Genomic DNA, 23,555 nt, shown 5'->3' with positions numbered 1-23,555 from the left:
AGTCACATAAATATCCTTCACATAGCTTGCAGACAGCTCCTTGATCTCGAGGGTACTCAACCGATCGTACAACAGCGCGTCCAGGGAAGGTTTCCCAACGTGCAGAACTGGTCTTAATGGAGCGTACCGAAAGGTGTAAAACGAATCTTGATTAGTTGGCAACATGATCAAATTCATCACACCGTAGGAGGCAAAATTTGCGGCCACGGCTGTGATCGCTGGAAACATTGTCGTTTTAAACAAAACAAACACAACCGCTTCGTTTGGAATCGCTTCCATCCACGTTTTAACGATAGCGACATCGAGAGCCTCGTTGAATGTATCGCTAAAAATTGCGACCACGTTGGGCACTGGATACGATGAATCGTAAGCTGCTTCCATATCTGCTTGCAGTAGAGTAATCTTCCTCTCAGTAGATAACTTACGCGCCAATAAGTTGCGCATGGTCTTTGGATCGGCCTCTACGCTGAACTGCAACAACCAACAGATAAATGTTCCGGCGTAGCGCTGTTCCAAAGCATGCGTTATGTCGGCCACATAGTCGACCACTTCGTTGGCGCGTTTCATGCACAGAACGTGGCTAAACATCAGCGCCACTGCGATCCACTGCATGATGCCTTTGTCGTCCAGTGTTGTACTGAAGGGTGACAAATTTTCCGAGTTTTCCCGAGAACTGAGTTCCCATACAAAATCACATATTGCATTAATTACTCGATGTAATAGTTCTCCGAATAATTAAACATCATTGAGTGGCATTTAATTCAATGCATCGATGTGAAACAGCGTGTTGCAACGAGAATGGAATAAAAGATACACTACCTAGCTAGACGGCCTCGATGCAGCCTACTTGGATGTAAGTGCATTATTTGAAACATAATTATTTGTTTAATATATTTGATTGAAACTTTCTTAAAATATGGTTCATTAATTACAGAAACGTGGGTATGGGCATGTTTTGTTGTTTGTGTTTTATAGCAAATGAATTATTACGCTCTAGAATGCATTTTGCCCACTATGCACCGTGTGATCATAAAGAACTATGGGCAAAATATGTTGCAAATTACATAAACATAAAAACAAATTTGTACAATATTTTACAACATTCACCCACAGACACGGGTTTCATTTTACTGTTGCTTCGGTACGAAAAGAAAAAATTAAACATCGTTTCGAGAACCATTTTCCTACCGTTACCCCATCTATGGTCGCCATCCACGGGTCGATCGCGACATAGGGGTGCGTTAAAAATACTCACCACCACGCACCACGTTCGCTCACGCACACACGGGGTGCGCTGTTTATTATCAGCAACGGCGAGACAAGAAAACATCACGACGCAACACCACCACTGAAGGGTGTGCAGTGTTTAATTGACCGTGGCTGCGGGCATCAGCATAAGGCAGCAAGAGAAACATGGGCACCAACGACGAAAAGTACGTCTTCTACGGCGGATCACTCGAAGAACCCATCGAGGCCGGTTGTCGATCGCTCGGAGAGCTGATCATCAAGCGCCTGAAGGAAAACGGCGATGGGGTGGCATTCGTGAGTATAGCGATCGAAGATGAACTGCACCCGTTCAGTTAACTGAGCTACAAAACCCTCCTTCCAGATCGATGGCGTTTCGGACGAACGATTCACGTACGCTGACGTGCTGGAGCGATCGGTACGCCTTGCGAACCGGTTCCATCGACTTGGCATCAAGAAAAACACCGTCGTAGCGGTGATGTGCGAGAACCGCATCGAAATGCCGATCGTGACGTTCGCAGCGACGTACCTACGCGCAATCCCGATCCTTCTGAATCCAGGTTACACCGCGACCGAGCTGGCTCATATCCTAAAGCAGACACAACCACGTGCCATTTTCGCGTCACCATTGGCTATGGCCACACTGCAACCGCTTCTACGAACGGTTCCATCCGTGAAGCTGGCGGTGCAATTTGGTGACCAAAAGCCCCATCCTCGGGTGACGCTGTTCCGCGAGCTGTTTGATCGAAACCGCGTCCAGTTCGTCACCTTTACGCCACAACCGGTCGAGCTGGGTGATCAGGTTGGCCTGATGGTGCTGTCCTCGGGCACTACGGGTCTACCGAAGGCGGTTCAGCTGACGCACCATAACGTGATGTGTGTGTTGGCGTATATGCGCGAAAACGCGCGCCTTTTCCCGTTCGAACAGATCGCTCTCGGGTTGCTGCCGTTTTTCCACGTGTACGGTTACATGGTGCTGATGCACTCGCTGTTAAACGGTCGCCAGCTGGTGGCGTTGCCACGCTTCGAACCGACGTTGTTCCTTGCGACAGTGCAGAAGTACCGCGTGACGGTGGCCTCACTAGCTCCACCGTTGATGGTGTTTCTCGCGAAACACCCGCTCGTGGAAAAGTACGATCTAAGCTCGCTCGTGGTGCTCGGTTGTGGTGCGGCTCCACTCAGCAAGGAGCTTGAACTGGCCGTCCTTCGGAGGCTCCCGAGCGTGCAGATGATCCTCGTCGGGTATGGGCTCAGCGAAACCTCGCTGGGTGTGATGACGCGCGCGTCCGATCTTCACGGAAGCGTCGGTAAGGTGAACAAGCTCAGCTGGGTAAAGGTGGTCGACGTCGAGACCGGCCGCACACTGGGTCCTGGCCAGACAGGCGAGATCTGCGTAAAAGGCCCACTGATCATGAAGGGCTACCTTGGCAACGAACGTGCGACTCGTGAGATGATCAGCCGGGACGGTTGGTTGCGTACCGGTGACACGGGATACTTCGATGAGGACGCCAACTTCTACATCGTCGATCGGCTTAAGGACCTCATCAAGTACAAAGGCTTCCAGGTGCCACCGGCTGAGCTAGAGGCGGTTCTCCTCGAGCATCCGGCCATCAAGGATTGTGCGGTGGTTGGACGACCGGATCAGGCCGCTGGTCAGCTTCCAGCGGCGTTCGTTGTCCTGCAACCAGGTGCCAGCCTCACGGAGAGTGAAGTGCAGCAGTACGTGGCCGAACGGTTGTCAAAGCAGAAGCACCTGCGAGGAGGTGTTCGCTTTCTCCACGAAATCCCCAAGACACCGAGCGGTAAGATACTACGCCGCGAGCTGGTCGCCTTATTCCCTCGGGCGAAGCTTTAAATCAGACGGTGGAAAAAACGGGCTACGTCATGCTGATAAACGCGCACCCGCAAACAAGGCGCGATTGTTGGGGCCGGTTGTATCTGGCACCGATCGCGATAAGGCAGCATCAGCAGGGTCCGCTAAAGCGATAGTGCCGGGTCATCGTTTTGTGAGGTGCGGAATTCTGCAAACGCGACTCAGTGAAACGAGCTACAGACGTGAGGGTTGCCCGTAGAGAAGATTAGAAACCACGAAGGCTGATTCGGTATTCTTTCATAGCACACGCATGTATTAAGTGAAACATTTGTGGAGGTTGAATAAATTAAATTCTGTTGTTAAAATCTGCTCAAATCTGAGTCTATTTTTACGCTTGAGTATTGGACATTTATTAACATCGAACTTTTGGCGTCTTTGCCCATCTCTACGCTTGGTCCGTTTGCTCACCGACGAAGGTTTGTTCTGTTTCAGACGTGATCTTCGTGCGAGATGGACAAGACATCTTCCGACCGGTTCGTGTTGTACGGTGGCGACCTACGCAACAGCATTGAAGACGGATGCCGTTCGCTAGGTGAACTCATCCTAAAGCGCTTGCACCGCAATGGCGACGAAGTGGCCCTGATCGATGGAGTATCCGGTGAAACGCTCACGTACCACCAGATCCTTGCTCGTGTCCTTAAACTCGCCAACCGCTTCCATCGGCTCGGTATCAAGCGTGGTTCCGTGGTGGGTATCTGCAGCGAGAACACCGTCAACTATCCGGTCATCACGTTCGCTACGATCCTGCTCGGTGGAACGGTCCTTCCGATTAACTCCGGCTATAGCGCTTCCGAGCTAACGCACGTGCTTCGTCTGACCCAACCACGGGCTTTATTCGTGTCCGAACCGGCACTTCAACGCGTACTCGCCCTACGCAATCAATTACCTTCCATTAAGCTGCTTGTGGCCCTCGGTAACTCGGTATCTCGCCAGCGTGGAGTCGCCCTATGGAAGGACTTCTTCGATAGTGGACCCGTACCGGGGCTGACTGGCTTCACGCCGCAACCGGTTCAACTCCAGCAGCAAGTCGCCGTCCTTGTGATGTCCTCAGGTACCACGGGTTTACCAAAGGCAGTCCAGCTGACACACCACAACCTGATGACCGTAATAGCGTACCAGGCTGAAGATCCACGCTACACCCAGCTGCCCGTACCGGTACGCCTTCTTGGACTGCTTCCATTCTACCACGTGTTCGGGTTCATGCTGTCGCTCAACAGCTGCCTGAACCGAGCACCGATGGTGGTCCTGCCACGGTTCGAACCGCATCTGTTTCTGCGCACGATCCAAGATCATCGGGTGACCATGATGAGCCTGGTGCCACCGTTGGTGCTGTTCCTAGCGAAGAGTCCGCTTGTGGCTGAGTACGATCTGAGTTCGCTGCATGCCGTCTTGTGTGGAGCTGCTCCGTTGAGTCGTGAGGTGGAGGAACTAGCTCTAACCCGACTGCCAAATGTGCGTGGCATCCGCAACGGGTACGGCATGAGTGAGACTTCGTTGGGCGTGATTTCACGCACGGACGACAAGGTAGGCTCCTGTGGGAAAGTGCACCAAACCACATTCGCGAAGGTGGTTGATCTCGAGACCGGAGACGCACTCGGACCGAACCAAACAGGCGAGATCTGTGTGAAAGGTCCGCTCGTGATGAAGGGCTATCTCGGGAATGATCAAGCGACGCGTGACATTATCGACAGCGATGGCTGGCTGCACACCGGAGATGTCGGGTATTACGACGAAGATCGGGACTTTTTCATCGTAGATCGCATCAAGGATCTGATCAAGTACAAGGGCTTTCAGGTGCCACCGGCCGAACTGGAGGACGTTCTGTTGGCGCATCCGGCCGTACGGGATTGTGCCGTAATTGGACTGCCGGATGATGAAGCCGGTGAACTGCCGGCGGCGTTCGTCGTGACGCAACCGAATGTTCCGGTCGTTGGGGAGACGGAACTGGCACAGTTTGTCGCCGCAAGGCTTTCGCCCCAGAAGCGATTGCGTGGGGGTGTGTATTTTGTGGACGAAATTCCGAAAACGGGTAGCGGCAAGATCCTGCGGCGAGAGTTGAGAGCCACGCTGCAACGAAAGGCGAAGCTATAGTTGCGGCAGAGACACGACAGACATTCGCCGTGGTAGTACGATTTTAACGATAGTCCAATAAAGCAAAAGCTCGAACGCACTCTGCTGGATTGAGTTAATGTAACACGCGTTGAGAACTGTGCACACGAAAGATGCCAAGGGAAATGGGCCAGATAGAAGACGGTTTGTAGCTGATTGTCTTCTATTTCTTATCAAAACGATGATCACAGCACCATACTGATGCATCAGTTCGTGCGACGCTTGATTTATTGTCGAAAGTTTGCCATCCAGTGCTTGAATTTTTATACGCTCCGCTTGCGTTTAAATACCTTCTTTAAATGTGTTTTCACTGAAATATTCACCCAAAAGACGTTGCGCTCCAAATGGCATCGAATAACGCTTTACTATGGTGTCATTATAACCATCTTATCACCCGATATCACCGAAACCACTCGATTGCTCGATTTAAGTTTAATTTCGAACGCGAGATTGATCTGCAAGGCGATGGTGCGCGACAAGCACGACCTGGGGGTTTCTTTTCAGAAAAGCCGGGAGAAAAAATCCCTAAATAACCCAAAAAAAGGGCTAATACAAAAAAAAGGAGAAAATTAATTCAACGTCGCTCGCTTAAATAAGCTGCACGCACGCAAACAGCCGCCACCGGAATGGCGGAACCGTTGGTGTCCTTTTTCAATCCGAATCCGTGCTGAGGGCCACGTGCGCGTTTCTTTCGAAGCATTCGTCCGATTACTTCCACCCACGTTCCTGAGGGTTTACCAGCACCACCCTGCCTCCCAAGAGAAAGGAATTTTAATTTTGAAGGATAATGAATCCCCACTGCAATAATCCTTCCAGCTCGAGGACCTCGATGGAGCGGTATCGCGATGTCGAACGAAAAAGCGACATTTGCGGTGCTCCATTTCGCTCCGTTAGTTGATCCGTTTTTTTTCTCTACTTTCTTCTTCTTCTTTTTGCAACCCCATAATGGCCCATTCAACCGAAAGCCAGACCGGACCTGACCGCCGTGGTTTTGGTGGTTTTCTTTCAGCTCGGACCACTTCCTGGGGCTAGGGCACGTCAATGCCGCACGCCCATCACTGCCAAGGAATCAATTTCACTAATTAACTGCAAAAGCGTCCAACCACGGTGTCACGGTGGCGTTCACCGATCCGGAACGGGAAAGCACCCGCCGGAAATCGAATCGAAAGCAACCGAGCAGCATAATTTTAAACACGAAAGTCGAGGTCCGGCTGCAGTTCACACTCCCAACCGATCGGTGACCACGTGCCGGGTTTGTGCCCTGGTTTTGCCGGCACTTCCGGTGGCTATTGCTTAGAAAATAATTACCACATCCACAGAATCCCTCGCAAAGGGCCGGGGAACCTTTCAGCTAAATTAGCCTCGCTCTGGGTGTTTGTAAAGCACTTGTGCTCGTTTCTGAGGTTAGCCGAGACTCTCATCTCGTGATGTAGTTCCGCTGCCGGTTGAGAGAGCTGATCAAATGTAGCTTAAAAAGTAATCGTATTAAGCGCGCTATTAATATAAATCTGGGGAACCGGCTCTTCAGTGCTTCGAGAGCGGTTATGATGGCATTAAGTAGAGGCGTCGTGAGGGTTTCGAAGAAACATAAAAAAAGACGCATGCTGAACTTGATGTCTACGGGCGCCTCCGGTTGCATTTATCTGAGGTTTAACCGATAAGAGCGTGTTTATCAACGCCAAGAACCTAATCTATAGGACAATACAGTGCACAAACACTCGCACACACACGCACACACATACTCACAGCAACTTTGATAAGAAAGTTATTTATTTGGATGCCTCTTCGTGTCAAGTCTCTAATAAAGACTAATGAACGCCTTTGTACTTATCCGATGCTTTTAACAAATGTTTTTCAAAGTATGCTCCCAACATCCAACACCAGTGAACCCGTGATAAAAAGGAAAAGCAGTCGTGTTCGTCGAAAAAGTAAACTCGAAAATGCGCCACAATAACGCGCGAATGAGTTCGCTTTCTCATTCCTTGGAAGCCACGGGAAGCATCTTCGAGCCTTATCACTCAGACCTGGAGATAACGATTCAGACCAAGCACTGAGAACCATCCAACAAGTCATCCCACTCGAACAGTATCAACTTAAACGGGCCACCAAGATGAAGCAACCCGACGAAGAGCACATCGTTTGTGGTGATCCGGCACCACCGGACCAGGCACTGGGAACGCATTCCCTTGGCGAGCTGTTCCTGACGGTGTTACAGCGTGCCGGTCCGGGTACAGTAGCTCTGGTAGATGGCACTTCCGGTACCGAGCACACGTACGCCGAACTGCTCGACCGATCGATTCGATTGGCGGGTTATCTGCAGGATCACGGCGTTCGTCGAGGTGATGTGGTCGCGATTGTGGCCGAGAATCGCAGCGAGTATCCGGTTACGATCGTGGCTTTGCAGCTGATTGGTGCCACCGCGGCGCTTCTTAACCCCAGCTATACTGCACGTAAGTCTTGGAGATCGATAAGGAGCCAGAATGGGATATTCGCAAGAAGAAAAAACCATCGCCAGAGAGTTACTTTGACCCTTGTGTTGAAAGCCTTGTCGAAGAAATCAGATCAATCGGTCACGCGATCGCTCGATAGTATAGGTAGCTATGAACCTTTAGTCATTTTCCTCGTTTAGGACTTCTACTTGTCTACCTTGTCACTCTTGAAGACACCATGGTCAAGGGACTTTTGACAACTCTTTCGTTTAATTCCCATAGCTTCATGGTCCAACCAAGAGAACTCGTCAGGATATTCGCGTTTAAAAGCAACATTCTTTAAAGACACGCGACCTCCGCAGATCCCTCCAGACACAATAATGCGATCATCGATCCTCCACAGGTGAACTTGCCCACGCCCTGAATGTCACCCGCCCGAAGCTGGTGTTTGTTTCGTCAGTTGCCAGACCGGCTTTAGTTCGAGCAAATCGTTCCACCAAACAACCCATGAGCGTCATCTCGTACGACCCACTCGATCCGGCCATCGGCACTACCTTCAACACCTGCTTGACCCGCTCGAACACGAGACCCACACGACCTGCTCCAGTAGACGTAACCCACGAAGTGGCCATCGTTGTGATGTCCTCCGGAACGACTGGCCTTCCCAAAGGTGTACAGATAACGCATCGCAACGTTATGGCAACGATGGCGAACGTCCGAGGTGCGATCGAACGTGGACTCCCATTAGGCTGTAGTCTGGACGTTCTGCCCTGGTTCCATGTAGCCGGAGGCATCGCGATGTTAAGCTGGCTTGGTGCCAACCTACAGGTAGTGTATCTGCCCCGGTTCGAGCCGCACATCTATCTGCGCTGTATAGAGCGGTATCGGCCCACTTTCCTGAATATAGTGCCTCCGATTGCGGTGTTCCTGGCCAAGCATCCTGCCGTACCTTCGTACGATCTGTCCTCAGTGCAAACGATCGCATGTGGAGCTGCTCCACTCAGCCGCGAGGTAGAGGAGTTGATCTACGCCCGGTTGCCAGTGTCGGGACTTCGCATCCGCCAGGGATACGGCATGAGTGAGACGACGCAGGCGATCACGTTCTACGACGGTGAACAGGTGAAACCGGGCAGTATCGGAAAAGTTCGCGCCGGTCAGCAAGCGAAGGTCATTGATCCTGAGACGGGGCGAGTCCTTGGACCAAACCAGCACGGGGAGTTGTGCTTCCGAGGATCGCTCATTATGAAGGGTTACCTCGGAGGACCCGAAGACGCCATCGATGCTGACGGTTGGCTGCATACCGGAGATGTCGGGTATTACGACGAAGATCGAGACTTCTTCATCGTGGATCGGCTGAAGGAGCTGATCAAGTACAACGGCTTTCAGGTGCCACCGGCTGAGCTAGAAGCCCTTTTGTTGGCTCATCCTGCTGTGAAGGATTGCGCGGTGGTTGGTCTGAAGGATGAGCGTGTGGGTGAGTTGCCGGCCGCATTTGTCGTCCTGGCGGAGGATCAGACCAACGTCCGGCCTGGTTTCGAGCAACAGCTGATCCAGCACGTTGCCGAACGGGTTTCGAACGAAAAGCGACTGCGTGGTGGTGTGCGATTTGTGGCGGAAATTCCCAAAACAGCCAGCGGTAAGATCCTGCGACGATCGTTGCGCGAGCTGGCAAACGAGGGCCCAAAGTCAAAATTGTAATTTAAGTCATGGCTGACTCGATAAAGGGAAACCTTAAACTGATATTTTGTTTTGTTTACGCGCCTAGCGCTTAGTGTCTATACCCTAATGTCGAAGTGCTATTGGAAGGGGTTAATTTCAACGCGCATTCGGCAGCACTAATTCGCTGTTGGTTTAACAGATTATAGAAGCAAACTTACACAGTGCATACGTGCGAAAGTAATGGATATTTTGATATAGTTTTTAAGAAGCAAATATGTTTAAACAGGGTCTGCAGGAGCAGATGAACACTTGCAACACTAGGTTACCGGGTCACTACTACGTATCTATGCGCATCATTTAGCAGCGTTCGCTTGAGTTTTACTCATCCTATAAATTGCATCTGTAATTAAATTGCATACAAAATAAATAAACACACGAGCTAAAGAAAAATGAACTCTCTGTTCGGAACGCACGCTGCCCTCGTTCAATCTTCGAAGTGGCCAAAAAGAGCAAAACCATTCGCTTCCAGCGATACAGTCCGGTTGGTTGATGAAAAGTGAATCGTACCCACATTGACCCAATTGCAGCGTGGATGGCACGTTACGTGCCACCAATCAAAAGATGCATTACACTAATACTGGCCCACGTACGGACACCGGTGTACTCGGCGTGGGTATGCAACCAGGGAAGCCCACAACACCGACCGACCGAGAAGACCGGCAGCGAGCCAGCAAATATCTCATCCACCGGTCGTGGCCCAACCAACCGTAGCCGAAGGGCTGTGTACAAATAATCATTCAATTAGTCTGATTGGGTTTCAGGCGATCGATCGATCGATCAGCTCCAGCTGTGGAAGCTTTTCTTGGGGATGCTGTTAGTACGCCGGAGGATGTCCTAGCCCAAAGAAAAAGAGGCCATTTCACATCGTTATGCCGAACAGAAGGACGTTCTAGTCAAATGCTGGGGTACTCCTTCACGACACCGATGGTGTTTGAAAAATAAGGTTAGCCAACAGCTTAGCTGCCCTGTCTGTACTGCTTTCTTCTCACTCTCACTCTCTCTCTCTCTCTCCTGCTCTCTCGCTTTTGCAAATGCACGGATTCGGTACTATCATAAAGTGAAACGAAAAATTACCTTATCCTATAAATGCATCAAACACTTCGTCCTGCGTCCTATCCGTCTTCGACATCACCGAGTGTATACCGAGTGTATCGGGCAGCATAAAGGTCACGAGCGTTGCAAAAAAGGGTAGCCAATAGTTTCCGCATCGATGCGGCAGGGATAAGGCGCCTCCATTGCTGTACGTCCCAAAGCCTGCGAGTAAGGATATCGGAGATTCGGTTCGATACTCACCGAAAGGCCGCTTCCACCCACCGACGGAAGGTGCCAAGATTGACGGACCCCCTTTCTCTCCCAGTTGCCTCTCAGCCCCAGGCCGTGTCCCTGCGTTTAATGAACAGATCGACCGCCATTGAGGGTGCCCTTCTGAAGCGAACGAAACGCCGGTGGTAAGGCGGCGCGCGGTAATACATCTATAATCCTGCTCATAAATATTCAAAACATTTGTAGCAAAACCACCACCACGGACGATGATGGGTGTTGGGGGGTTGGGGTGCATAGTAGGGGTGGCGTAAGCGTACTACCTGCCGAACACCTGGTCACCAACCGACGACCGTGAGAGAACGAGAACGAATCCGCCACCAGTGGGAGCTTTCCTGGTGCGGAAAACCGAACCCGAACGAGACCGGCAATCGGACAGAGTTTGTTTCGCCGGCCGAAAAACCCGACCGAAAGCTTTCGTCGACGAACGAACGCCATCAGCTGGAGCACCGAGAGTGTGGAGCTTTTCCGCAGGTACCACGCGCATGAGCACACGGCGCCTGGTTGGGGTTTTTAGAACAACGACGACGAAAGTTAGGATGATGGTGAGTCCTTTCTCGCAAACAGTCCGTGTGAGTGGGGGCCAGGAAATCAGCCATCGTTTCAGCCACGTGCGAATGACGTTGTGTGGGGTGGTTTGTGACGTCCTTGTTCGGTGCCGTTCCTGACCTAGCGGAAGGCTTCTCGCCGGTTACCGCGACAGCGACAGCGCAACCCCATATCCATATTCGTCTCGTAACGCCTGCATATGGCTTGGGGAGCGGAGAGAGAGAGAAAAAAAAGAAGAAACTACAAACGACCACCGGCAGCGTGACCCCCTCGCCCTTTCCACCTCATCCTTTGCAGAATGGGGTGCTTTTGATCTTCCAACCGGAAGGCATCCGTGTTTACCCATGATGCCCTTTTTCATGCGACTGTTTTTCCTTTCCATCACCCGGTTTTTTTGTTGTCCTTTTTTTTTAGCAGCACTTTTCCGCCGAGCAGACCGAGGGTGGAACCGAGCCGCTTTGGTCAGGCGTTCAATCTTTCCCTCGGTCCGTTCCGGAAGTCAGCGGCCACGTACGAAAAGTGATGTCATTTTTCACACCCATCTCACAACCATCGTAGTAGCCATTGCGTTCGTCGTCAACGTAACGTCTACTGGCCACGCTGCCACTAGTAGCATGGGAAACGAGTGAAAGAGATAGAGCGAGAAAGCGAGAGAGAGAGAGAGCAATCGTCGAGAAAAGCAATGGAAACTACGAGGAGGGAAAATAAAACACCAAACGCCTCGAGTCGTCGCCTATTTATTTTCCGTTGGTCGTGCGTCTCCTTCCATGAGCGAGTTTTCGTTGGAACCAGGTAAACCTCGACGGTTTCAAGGACCTCGAATGCGTGCGGAATCGTTACGCCACTGCGGCCTACTCCAACGACTATCCGAAGCGCCAGTATACGGTCTTATCCCTCAGCTGGTTTGCGGTTTTTGTCTCCTCGTCGCAGCGTACCTAAGTACTCAACTCATCGTCATAGACGGCTGCCCATCCGTGTGCCAACTGGTGCCTCGTAACCGAGCGCAATAATTGTGTTGCCGAAAACTCGGCAGCAAACAAAGTTTGGTTCCGATTTGCGTTTGAATTGTTAGCTTTCGGTCGGGGACATGTGGCACCGCCCGCGGGGTTCGCTTCCGGATGTGCCTCGGTCCGGACCGGAAGCTGGGTCAAAAGATGAAAGAATGGACGTGCAGCGCGTGGGAAGGAACAAACACGTGTCTCTCGGACGATGTTTGCGCCTCACATGCACAGTGGTACGGATGCTTCTCAGGACCTGGCTTACTGAAGCGGAGGGTCACATTTAAGAAGCGCACGGTTAAAGCTTCGAGATGAGTTTCAATTCTGTTCGCTTGGTTTTAAAATGAGCTTTTCTCTGCAGCACTGTTTACATGGCATCAGCCAACGACATATTTTGAAGTCTTCGTTTATATCGCTTTGTATGCATCCTATTTGGATTCTATTGCTACGTTATACGTCATCCTAGAGCTCAGGGCATTTTGTGAAATAAGAACTTTCTTTCATACTTTCCTGCAATATTCCTAAAATACATTATGCTATGAGCAAATTAGCATGTTGTTATTATGGTTTAAACACGTGTTTAAACTTTATTTTTTGGGTGTGAAAGTAAGGATATGTTTTTAAAGCGATGGAGTAATGAACTAAAGCGTAAGTGTCTAACCATCTTCAGGCAAACATTGGTTTTAGTAAGAAAACAAATATTTCGCCTGGAAGTGGAAGGATATGTCCAGTACAAGGATGTCTTGCAATCGAAAAGCGGGAAATTACATCAAAAAAATCAATTCATCGAATCGGTTTCATCTCTTACTAAGTCAACTACATTCGTCTTTGATTCTCTCTATCTTAGCAACTTATAATATATACAATTTTTATTCAATTTTAGTTCGAATTTTTATTTTGCCTGCACATATCCCGCGGGAACTTTATTAGCTTTAGCTTGTCTATGCTGCGTTCAGAAATACCACATCAAAATTGACAAACCACGAATATCTGGCGACAAGGTGACACTGTCAACTATTCACACCTCCACACGAAGCAACGCACCCAGCATCACCCCATCAATCATTCACCGGAAACGCTTCAACCCTTCCAAAGGGAGCATATCCTTCCGATGGCTGCCGCATAAAATCACCACCGGCTTGACACATTTTCGGTGGCTTAAATCAATTTACCCGCGGCGTAACTGGCTGCGTTGCCATGACGCCGAAATATCCCGGCTTTTCCAAGCAAGCCTTGATGACTTTAATTCGCAACGCAAGCGACAACTTAGGACGGAGGCGTGATAGTTTCAGCGTGCCGCAGACCACAAGGATGTCACTTGTGACTCATCCGCGTTGAAGCTTGTCAGTGGGCTTTTGAGCCCATTCACTCCTGCGACTGACTCATAGTACAACCGTTTGGTGGTATCTTTTTTAAGCTCGTCTTTCCCAGAATTATCCCTTCAGCTTGATTCAAAATCAAATAAGTAAAATTACAACAGAAAAATTCTTCGTACTCTGTTTTAAGTGTTTTTATTTTAGAGTATTCAACTATAAATTGTTGTTATTAAAATGTTTCAAACATTGAACCTGTTATGTTATCCTTCATAGATATTCGTTAGCTTCAACAGCAAAACCAAGCATTTAAATTTACAAAATTAATCCAAATTATCTGCAATGTAGTATTTGAAACCCCAGAAAAGCCTACTTGTGATATTTTCCAAAAACAGCTCCTTTTCAATCGCTTTTGAAATGAAAACATAGATCTCTAGGTACCCCTTTCATAAGCCCCCGAGAAACACTTCGCTCGATGCGCCAAATTGAATGGCTCGTTGTCGATTAAACTCCACTTTTGCTTTTCAATCCCAAAACCCAACATTGTTGCAATTTTCCCAAACCCACCCCTCGGTCATCCGCAACCATGGAACGAGGTGGCAACGGCAGCAACAGCGTCCTGTGGCTGAGCCTGAGCTTATAACCCGAGTTCTGCCTCACTGATCGTATCCGGCAAAGCCGAAAGTCTTTGATTGCACCACAGCCACCACTGGCCCAAAATCCGAGATTCATGGCATGTGATTTTTTTGTTCGCCCAATCGCATCCTTGCCGGTGGCGGTTGCATCGACAGCCCAAGCGCATCGCTTGACTTTCGAGTCCGTCATGCGGCCATGACGGTGGAGAAAATCCCGACAAAACCGGCAGCAAGCGAGAGCAAAAGAAACTCGTTGACCGGAATAAGCTCGTCTTACTCGGTAAAGCGGCTTCCGACGCGCACAACCCACCACGTGTCCGGCCAATTAACAGAGAAAGCAGCTAATTTTCCAGCTTTCACCAATCCCGGACTCGCCTGCGGCTTCAAACAATCACTGCACATCACCACCAGCGGTCTCGTCTTTTCGTGAGCTCTGGCACTTTGTGGCTTCTTTAAGGCACTGCCACAAAGCATGAGTTCGCCCACTGTTTGCTCGCGAAGCGGAAAACAAACAGATCATCACCTTGTCCGAGCAGAGCCTGGTTTCCGGGGTGTACCAGGCAGCAGGCAGTCTGGAGTACCCTAAACTGGCGCTTCACACGTCAGTTGAAACGAATCCCGATCAGCGCTAGATACGGCGGTTAAACGCTCGAAAGGATAGCATGTAGGGCGGTCTCAGCCTCGTTAAAACAACTTTCCACACTCCTTTCACAAGTCCTTTTCTAGTGGCGCGGCTTTGTTTTTAATTCCCGCTGGTAAAAGAAAGCAGCAGAAAAAAATGCGACGAACTATCCGGGTTAGCTCAGGCGGTAGTAGCATGCAGTGAGTGTGTTTATAACCCTGACTGACTTATCGACCGCACCGAGCAACCACTTCATGGTCCCCCAGTCAGGATCGTGTTCCCGGGGCTTCCGAGACCCGGATAATCGCCCCGTGAAGCTCATGGACACCGAAACTTGCGCAAGTAATGGTGTTTTGAATAAATGATACCCTGACAGCGACGAGCGTGCATTTGTCAGTTGGATTGAAATAATTATCCCGGATTGTAAGGATTGTCGTTTTTCAGCCTCTCGGTATGTCCCGCGTTGGGTATAAGGGACAACAGTATAAAGGACACCAGCATCCGCCCGTTTTACTTATGACATGCTTATTGCATAAGCTGACTCCAACACATTGCCTTTTTGACTTTGGTTTTTAAACAAAAATCAACCCAATCCTTTCAAGATGCGTTATGGTATGGAAATAGTTTGCAAAAACAATTGTTGAACATAATAAACCAAACGATAGCAAACAAGAACAAATCATTCTATTTTGCACTCAGAAAAAACCGCAGTTAACAATTTGAATGAGCTACATTCAATTTACATCATGGTCCAATTAAAACATTGATAAGAATGAACGGACGATCCGGTTTGGCTCCATTAAATTCCAACGCATGGATGACTAGTTGATCGTGAATTTTTTTCTTTAGCAATAAATGTATAATAATAATAATGGGAATCAAAGAATTCATATCTCCGAAAACACGATCAAATTTCGCGCTACTCAGCACAAGCAAAACAAATAGAAGAATATAAATGCCAGCAAATCACTGCAAGCGTGTGGCTACGGTAAAACCAATTGGCACACATCGATCAAGCGTTGCACATTCCTTGGGCTTAACCAATCAGCGAACATAATAGCCACTTCATATTCGTGCACACCTGTCCACCAGACAATGGCGCTAACTGCACGAACACCGTTAAACGTTGGCCTCTCTGGTGGCCAATAAATTTCGGTCCAGCCCAGTGCCATCGATCTGTGCCCAATTATTCGGCGAGGCAGTAAATTTTCATAGCGCCTTCGATGGAGGCGCCCGATCGTTACGCGTACCATCTCATCGCGTGCCAATCGCCACGAAAAGCTCCTTTTCGATGTGATGAAAGCCTTCTTGGGCGGTGAAACCGGTGAAGGCTATCACTCAAACGCGCCGCCATCAGACGCTCGCGAGCGCTTTGTCACTCGGTCAGCAAAAGCCCGATTTTCCACGGGCCATCGTTGACCATTTGTCACACCAAAACCGGTCGCTTTGCCAGCCGATCGAAGGCAACCGTACGTGTTCCGGTTGGTATCGTGCTTTATTGCCGCTTCGTAACGTGAGAGCCGCATGAGGAGCGAAAAAAAAATGGCAATCTAGACGCAAAATCTTCATTCTCTTCACTGTCTGTCGTTGATTTCCCCCACCAAATGGGTGGCTGATGGGCTGAGGTTCGTGTTAAAAATTCTACTCTCGCGAATTCCCAGCACATCGTGGGCGGGAAATGGGGAAAGAGCGACTCCATCACTCGAACACGGGTCATGGAACGGGTCCTCCTTAGGAGACGAAAAGCTAGCAAAAGACGCGAGACGGTCGAGTAAGAGGCAGAAAAATTAACATCCCACCGACGGTCGAGGTCTCGCCTATCCAGGAAAATCGTTCGTTATTACCGCCACTGATTGGGGAGGGAAATATTCGCGCGTCCCGACCGGGCGAATGGAAAAGCGAACGAGCGTTGATGAAATGCCAAACGCCGCGAACCGGGAAACCTCCGTGATTCGCGGTGGAAGCCACGAGCGGCACATGGTACGCATGTTATAAATTACCTCATCAATTCTTCATTGTAAATATTCGCAACGTGAGAAGTTTGATCAATCTCTCGGCTCGTGGAAACTCTGTGCCACTTTGGGCATTTTGTTTTTGCTGTACTCAGCCCCCCTAAGGAAGCTTGACAAGTGCCACGTGTTTCTGGGAAAATCGCCAATTTTCCAGCCAATTTGTGCAAATTCTCTTTTTCAAATGAACTGGTGGGATTTTTCCTGTGCACATTTGTAAATATTAATCTAACATAAGAAATGTGATCAATACTATAGAATATTAAGCTAAAAAAAGCTCGCTTATGATAAAGGATATCTGCATTCTTTTTTTGTTTGTTCCTGGCTGCATCGGCAAACTACAACGCAGAGGTTGTTCCAGGAAGCTTTTGTTAAACGACCGTATGTGATCGCACCAACAGGAACAATTAAATAACTTTTATTTCGAGAAAAAAACAGCGGAATACTAGATTACAAGCGTCCGATCGGTTGGATCACCGACCGTTGATTAAGCTTCGATACAAGGCCGGAAAACAACGGAAGATAGAAAAAGAAAAAAAGAACAATTGCGCTCAATGCACGATGCACCCGAGAACGAACCCAACCGTACCGGGAATCCCAGGAGCAGTCTTTTGTCTGCGTAGACGTATGGAAACACGTTTAATTCCGTCGTTACCACCGCACAACACAGACCCCCGAGCCTGCCAGACTAAATGGAACAAGGCCAACCAATTCACTCACCCGATGGAAACCCTGGGTTCCATGGAAACCACCGCCATTGCCAACAGGAACGGATCGGATTTGGGGCCGGGATCGGATCGGTCATGAAAAGAGTTTTAGTTGACGGGTTTTAGAAATTGTGCAAATTCCCGTCCAGCTGCCGTGCAATCGACGCTTGGTCGGTTTGATTGTTTTTTTTTTTTTTTTTTTTTCATTTCACCATGCCATTTTAGTAGGTCCTTTTCGCTGGACACAGTTTTCGCGCTCACATTTGCTCCGAAAAGAGCAACAAAAAGGCTGCAGTACCGTGGACTGACGTTTCTGGGAAAATGTCAGCTTCAGCCATGACAATAAGGCGGGAAATGGGACAGAGAGAGAGAGAGAGAGAGAGAGAGAGAGAGAAAGAAGGGACAGCAAATCCTGGTGCCAATTGTGTTCAACTGATGGAAATGAAGCTCCGTTTTGTTCATTTATCTACCTTAATTTTATTTCCCATTTCCCTTCACTTTTCCAAAGCTTTTTTTTCTGATCCACATACACCCAGAGAGCTGATTCCACATTGTTCACGTGGCACGGGCGGGAAAAGGAGCTTGTTTGTCCGATTGCATGAGATTAAAAACACGAAACCAACGATAGGTACGTGCGGAAACAAATTCCAATCACCAATTGCGACGCCGTTCGACTTTCCCGCAACCGTCCACGGATGGGTCCACATATTATTCAGCTCAGCATAAGCCCAACCAAACCCGAACCGGTACTAATTAGGATTGGCAGAAAATGGGCACATTCGTTTAGTTCGCTCGAGGTTCACTTATTGGACTCCAACAGTATAGGAAAGCTAACCATTCCAAGTATTTGAATTCGCAAAACTCGCCAGTGCTCGCCGTAGGAAACTAATCAAAACCTAGGCACCAATCGTTCCCTACATAATTGGTACTCATTCGAAGACATAATGCATACATTCGGTATTTGACATTGATCGTTTGGCAAAAAAGAACGACCCCACTTGGGTGGACTTTTGCCATTGACACAGCCTCTCTGGGTGGTAAGTAATGAAGTGAAATAACGCCATACAATACGCCAGCAATACGTGCTCGTTATGGTCATTCAAAAGACCAGAAATGCCCCTCATAAGCTAAGAGGCTTCCATTCGGGTATGGGAATCGTTTTCACGCGAAACAAAGCTTACTGCCGCCGAGAATGGTGAGGAATTTGTTGATTGAATTCAAATTTTCCTCCCATCGGGCCAGGGTTTCATGAGAACGTTGGAGCAAAATCCGTAAACCAAGAGTAAAAAAAACCCACTACCACACGAGGCTGCAAAAAATCGAATAAATCAACCACCGATAGGTTCAGCAAACGCGGAAAATCGGATTGACCATCTCGCGCGCTGTTCGCGGTTCTGCCCGTTCGCGTGTCGTTAACATCCCGATTGTGGCAGGGATTACGGAAAACCACCCGAAAGTAGGCCCCCCCACCCGAAGATGATGGCCCGGTTAATGAGATTACAACGCGTGACAAAAATGATACGAGGCCGCCATAAAATGGCGGGCACACGGCACATGACAGGACGGTTTCGTCGTCCCTTTTGGATTTTATGTGATTTTAACGAGACCGTCGTCCCCGCGCGAAGTACCACACGTGTGCGCTTGGCATCCGCACCACGCTAAGGATACTCTCGCAAGGAACCGCGACGGTCGTCCTGGAGCCCATCGATCGGCCATCGCAATTCGTCGCACGGGATGGCAATGGCAGGGTTTATGGCGTTTCGCGGAAGTGGTCTAATCTTTCGCTCAATCGCTTTAGTGGTGTGTTGCTAGGAGGGTTCCAAGGATCGCTGATCGCTAGACGAGTGAACATCCTTTACTTGCCTGCATAGGATACCTGCTCGGAGAGATGCTTCGATGACAAGTAGCGTAATTTTCGCAGTATTTTGTGGGAAAATCATTTTTAACTTCTTTATTAAAACGCATGGGAGAATGATAAATTCGGATCACACTTTTCCCAAAGATGATCCACAGCCTACTGCGCAGTAATTAGCTTTCACGCTTAAATTGATTAGACGATTCGCTTATTGCTTATTTGATTCGGAAACTACCACCATTAATGCGTTGTGGGGCATTTGTTACTCACTTACCGTCACACGTTAAGCAAACCACTGTTGATGGCGTTTTCTTGTTGGCAAATCTTCTTTAAACCTTCCCAATCGCCCTCTCAAAACCATAACCCACTTCTGAGTTGCCAGGGAAGCAGATGATTGCGATTACGATAACACTTGCCATCGCAGTGTGAAGAGAGGGATGAAATGGGGCGTCATTTTAGCCGCCCAAATGTCTGGCGGCATGAATATTAAACTCCCAATACGCCCCGCCGTGGGTTGTTGTTTTCTTTTTTTTTTATTTATTTTATTGGCCACTCGGTCGGTTGCTCGGTGCTGGCTGCATAGCCCAGGCACGGTTTCACTGGTGCTTTAAATGCAGCCATTACTCATTTAATAGTTTCGATGATTAATGGCATTCCAGCGGCCGAAATTCGAACGACCGCCTCGCGACGACGTGCCCGAACCTGAGGCCGCTTAATCCGAATCCGCTTTCTCGCCGCCCAGGATCCGTGACCGTGGCAGCGAGCGCATAAAAGCTTCCACCATCCTGGTGGTTTGGAAGCGATCTCGCAGGTCCACCGGCCGGCTCACCGGGGAGAAATATTCCACCATCATTAGGCGGAACGTGCTCAGAAAAGGATATTAGTGTCGGGTGGGGGAATAACGACTTAATTTACGCCGTACGCCCGCGACCCACAGCCCAAGTGTGCATCCTTGGCGGTGCGTCATGTTTCGCTCTTTAAGCATCCTGTACCGGTTGGGCGTGAATCGTCGTCTTTGAGATGTTCAAACCCACAAGATTCTTGGAAAAGTTGGCATGACGGTGGTGGTGAAAGTACCCACGCACGTGAATGCACTGGCGTTGTGGGCTGGCCAGTTGAAACGGCTCATTCCTTGAATGGTCACCGAACGCAGGCACATAATTAACGACATCTTGTCCTGTAATTATCTCAGGCTGTGGACGCCAATGATGTGGAGCGGAAAAATATCGCCAAATAATTAGCTGTTTCGATCTTAACGCTCAATGAACTGCATTTGCTAAAAATGGTGGTATATTCGCGGTTTCTGAGTAGGCCATGTAAGAAGAAAAGCTCCCTCTGACGCTTTCGAGCAACCGTTGGAAGAAAACACTTTCGATGCACTTGTATAAACGCTAAAAGACTGAGTCTGAATATTGACATAAATTAAAGACACAAGGACATTAAATAAGTTCCAATTTTATGATGCTTTTTATGAAATACTTGCGGATATTTATTATTAAAAAAACGTTCAGTCCAATTTTTTGAAAATAAAAAACAACCTCCTAAGTGTCTCAACTTTTGCCACCAAAACCAGTCGATTAAAAATGCAATTTGCAGCGATGATGGTGAGGTTAACAAAAAAACAAATTGTCAACAACGGATATAAAACGTTCGTTTTTCCCTATCTTCAACGCTGTTAAAGCACGGCTTAAAACGGCACCACAAGCGCCATTTGCAAGCCGAAATCAATTTATCGTCCGATCGCGAACATCTAACCACCCATTGCCACATTCCTACACCCTTATCGAACCGAAACGGGACATTAGGCCCTCCAGCCTCACCCCACGCATCAGTCTTATCGGCGGCACTGCACGCTCGTAAATCGATGGCCATTCGATTAAGATATTAACCTATGAGGCTGCTCCATCCAACTGCCGGCCCACTCCGCCTGATGGCAAGTCCTTTTTTTCTCTTGATTGCGATATTCAGCGCGCCAACGAACATGCGGGAACGACCCGCGAGCTGACGAAGCACATTGCGAAGGGTTTTCTGGTTGGGCCAGATTCCTCTCGCGTACGTCAAACTTTTCGATAATTTTTGCTGATTACTTTTTAATAATGTCGTAAAAATTCATATCTGTTTTTCACGCCCACTTTCCCCCGCTCTCTCCCCACCGACCGCCATCAGACGTCAATCCATCTTGGCCGCTCGTAATGGCGACCCACGTTTCGCAGTCAGGACATCAGGCGTTCTCGATGTTCCGCGCTGCTATCGGCACGAAAGCTGTGGCAGAAGGACATCGCCGAACATGTGCTACCCACCCGTTCACGGTATGCGAAGGTTGCTGGTGCTTCTTTTATTATTCCACGTGTTTTTCTTCGTGTTCAACCCCGGTGCGACGGTTTATGTGTGCGGTGTAGTGCCGTGTGGATTTTGCCAGCGACCGCAATTGAGTTCGTGGGTTGAGTTATAAGTTCTAAGGGTGCGCACTTTTGGTGCACGTTTATGGGTTTTTTATCCTAGAGGTCAGAAAACAGCAATAACAATGCAAAATCATGATTTTCATTCACAGTTTAAAAGTACATGAAACTTATCGATAAATAAATGTATTTTTCACGCAAATTGTCATCATTCAAACAAAATCAGATCAAATAATTCAAACAAATCTGAACAAGCGTTAGTTTTAACGCTGGAATAAAAGAGAATTTTTAACATTAAATACGTAAACAAAACAATCCAGTAAAAAACATAATCTACTTGAATGCCTCAACGACCGGTGTTAGGTCAAGGACTGTCTTGATGAGGCTTTATTAAGACTATTACATTAAATTTTTACATAGAAGCATTACTTAGACTTGCGCACGGGGGAGGCTCAGTCTAGGCTTAAACCCAATACTATCGTGTGTTTGTGCCGCACGCTAGTGCTTCGGTTATCCAGCCCTCAAGTAAAAAAACATTTAGAAAACTCATACGAAAATGGAAACCAGATGTAGAAAAACGAGAGTTATTGTACTCTTTATAACAATCTTGTACAAGCAAATTGCTTCCTTATTTTTCACACATCTACTGCCCTCGTAGAACGTTGACGGGAGAAGGATGGCGAATGCGACACGGACGCCTTTTTCGACCTCAAAACCGACCAGCCGCAGCTTGTCAATCTCCAGTTTCGCCAGTTGACTGAACCATTAATTAGCAACCGTCGGAAAACTCGATCCGATCCGCTCAGCCGCGGCACCGTGCGGTTCCAAGCCGATCCGCGTACACCGCGAATAAATCAAAATTCGCCAATCCGTCCCAATTCCCACTACGAGCAGACCATGCCCACGCAGGAAGCGTCCCGGCAGCATGGGAATGAGAATAAAGCAAGGGACAAGGGAAACGGCGAGTGGAGGAGAAAAAAAATATATGGGGAAATCGTGGAAATGCAGCCGCGATCAATCGTGGAACTCGTAAAGCGAATCGTATTGAGGTGCATTAAATTATTCAATTATCGATTTGAAACACTCGCCGGTTCAGTTCACCGGATCGAATCAATTGGCTGATTTCGTGGTCCGGTGATAAAATTAAGTTGTCTACATTTGTAATGATTGATTGTGCTTCAAACGCAACAGTGGCGGGAGTTGCATAAAGAAGAAAAAAACGCCGTGTGTATGCGAAAAAAAGTGCAACAAAAAAAAACACACACACGATATATCCTGGAAACAGTGCGTCCAACTAGTTTACCGCGTGGCTGGGCTGTGTTCATGGGCGGTTTATGAAACTGCACAAAAGGCACACGAGACTGAATACGAAATGAACTGTGCATATTTATGACCCTTTCATGACCCTTCTCGGGGTTTGCTGAAGGCACGATACAACATAATGGGGAGATGTATTTTTTTTTAATTTTATTTTCAATTGCATGAACCATGTTGTACCGATTAACTCTCACCAACTTTACTTTTCTTCCCAATTTTTGGGGTTATGAGAAAATACCGCTCAGTTTCATTTATCTTTCCTAGTAACTTTTTTGTGGGCAGCACCTTCAAAAAAAACAATCATCGATAAAACAATAGAATGGTGGGGATTCATGAAAATATTATTCATGCTCTACCCTTTCTTTAAAATCTATTTATCATCGCATCGAACCCCGCGCTAACCGGAGCTTCGTTCGCGTCTGATCGAATTTGGTCCACACTAAAAAAGAGATGATC

General features: G+C 48.4%; 3 protein-coding genes across 3 annotated transcripts; all 3 read left to right on the top strand.

The window, feature by feature from the left end:
- The first annotated feature begins 1,413 nt into the window (after positions 1 to 1,413).
- LOC128721693 (uncharacterized) lies at positions 1,414 to 3,423 on the top strand. Its single transcript, XM_053815508.1, has 2 exons — positions 1,414 to 1,542; positions 1,610 to 3,423. The coding sequence occupies exons 1-2, from the start codon at positions 1,414 to 1,416 to the stop codon at positions 3,098 to 3,100; spliced, it is 1,620 nt and encodes a 539-aa protein (XP_053671483.1). The 3' UTR covers positions 3,101 to 3,423.
- A 145-nt stretch (positions 3,424 to 3,568) lies between these two features.
- On the top strand, positions 3,569 to 5,209 carry LOC128721490 (uncharacterized). The gene has a single exon (XM_053815284.1). It carries the CDS (start codon positions 3,569 to 3,571, stop codon positions 5,207 to 5,209), a length of 1,641 nt encoding a protein of 546 aa, XP_053671259.1.
- A 2,128-nt stretch (positions 5,210 to 7,337) lies between these two features.
- LOC128721794 (uncharacterized) lies at positions 7,338 to 9,354 on the top strand. The gene is made up of 2 exons (XM_053815624.1): positions 7,338 to 7,677; positions 8,060 to 9,354. Exons 1-2 carry the CDS (start codon positions 7,338 to 7,340, stop codon positions 9,352 to 9,354), a joined length of 1,635 nt encoding a protein of 544 aa, XP_053671599.1.
- The last annotated feature ends 14,201 nt before the right edge of the window (positions 9,355 to 23,555 follow it).

The sequence above is a fragment of the Anopheles nili genome, chromosome 2 (genome assembly GCF_943737925.1).
Source record: "Anopheles nili chromosome 2, idAnoNiliSN_F5_01, whole genome shotgun sequence".
NCBI lineage: Eukaryota > Metazoa > Arthropoda > Insecta > Diptera > Culicidae > Anopheles > Anopheles nili.
Note: the sequence above shows the minus strand (reverse complement) of the source record. Positions and strands in the feature narration are given on the sequence as shown.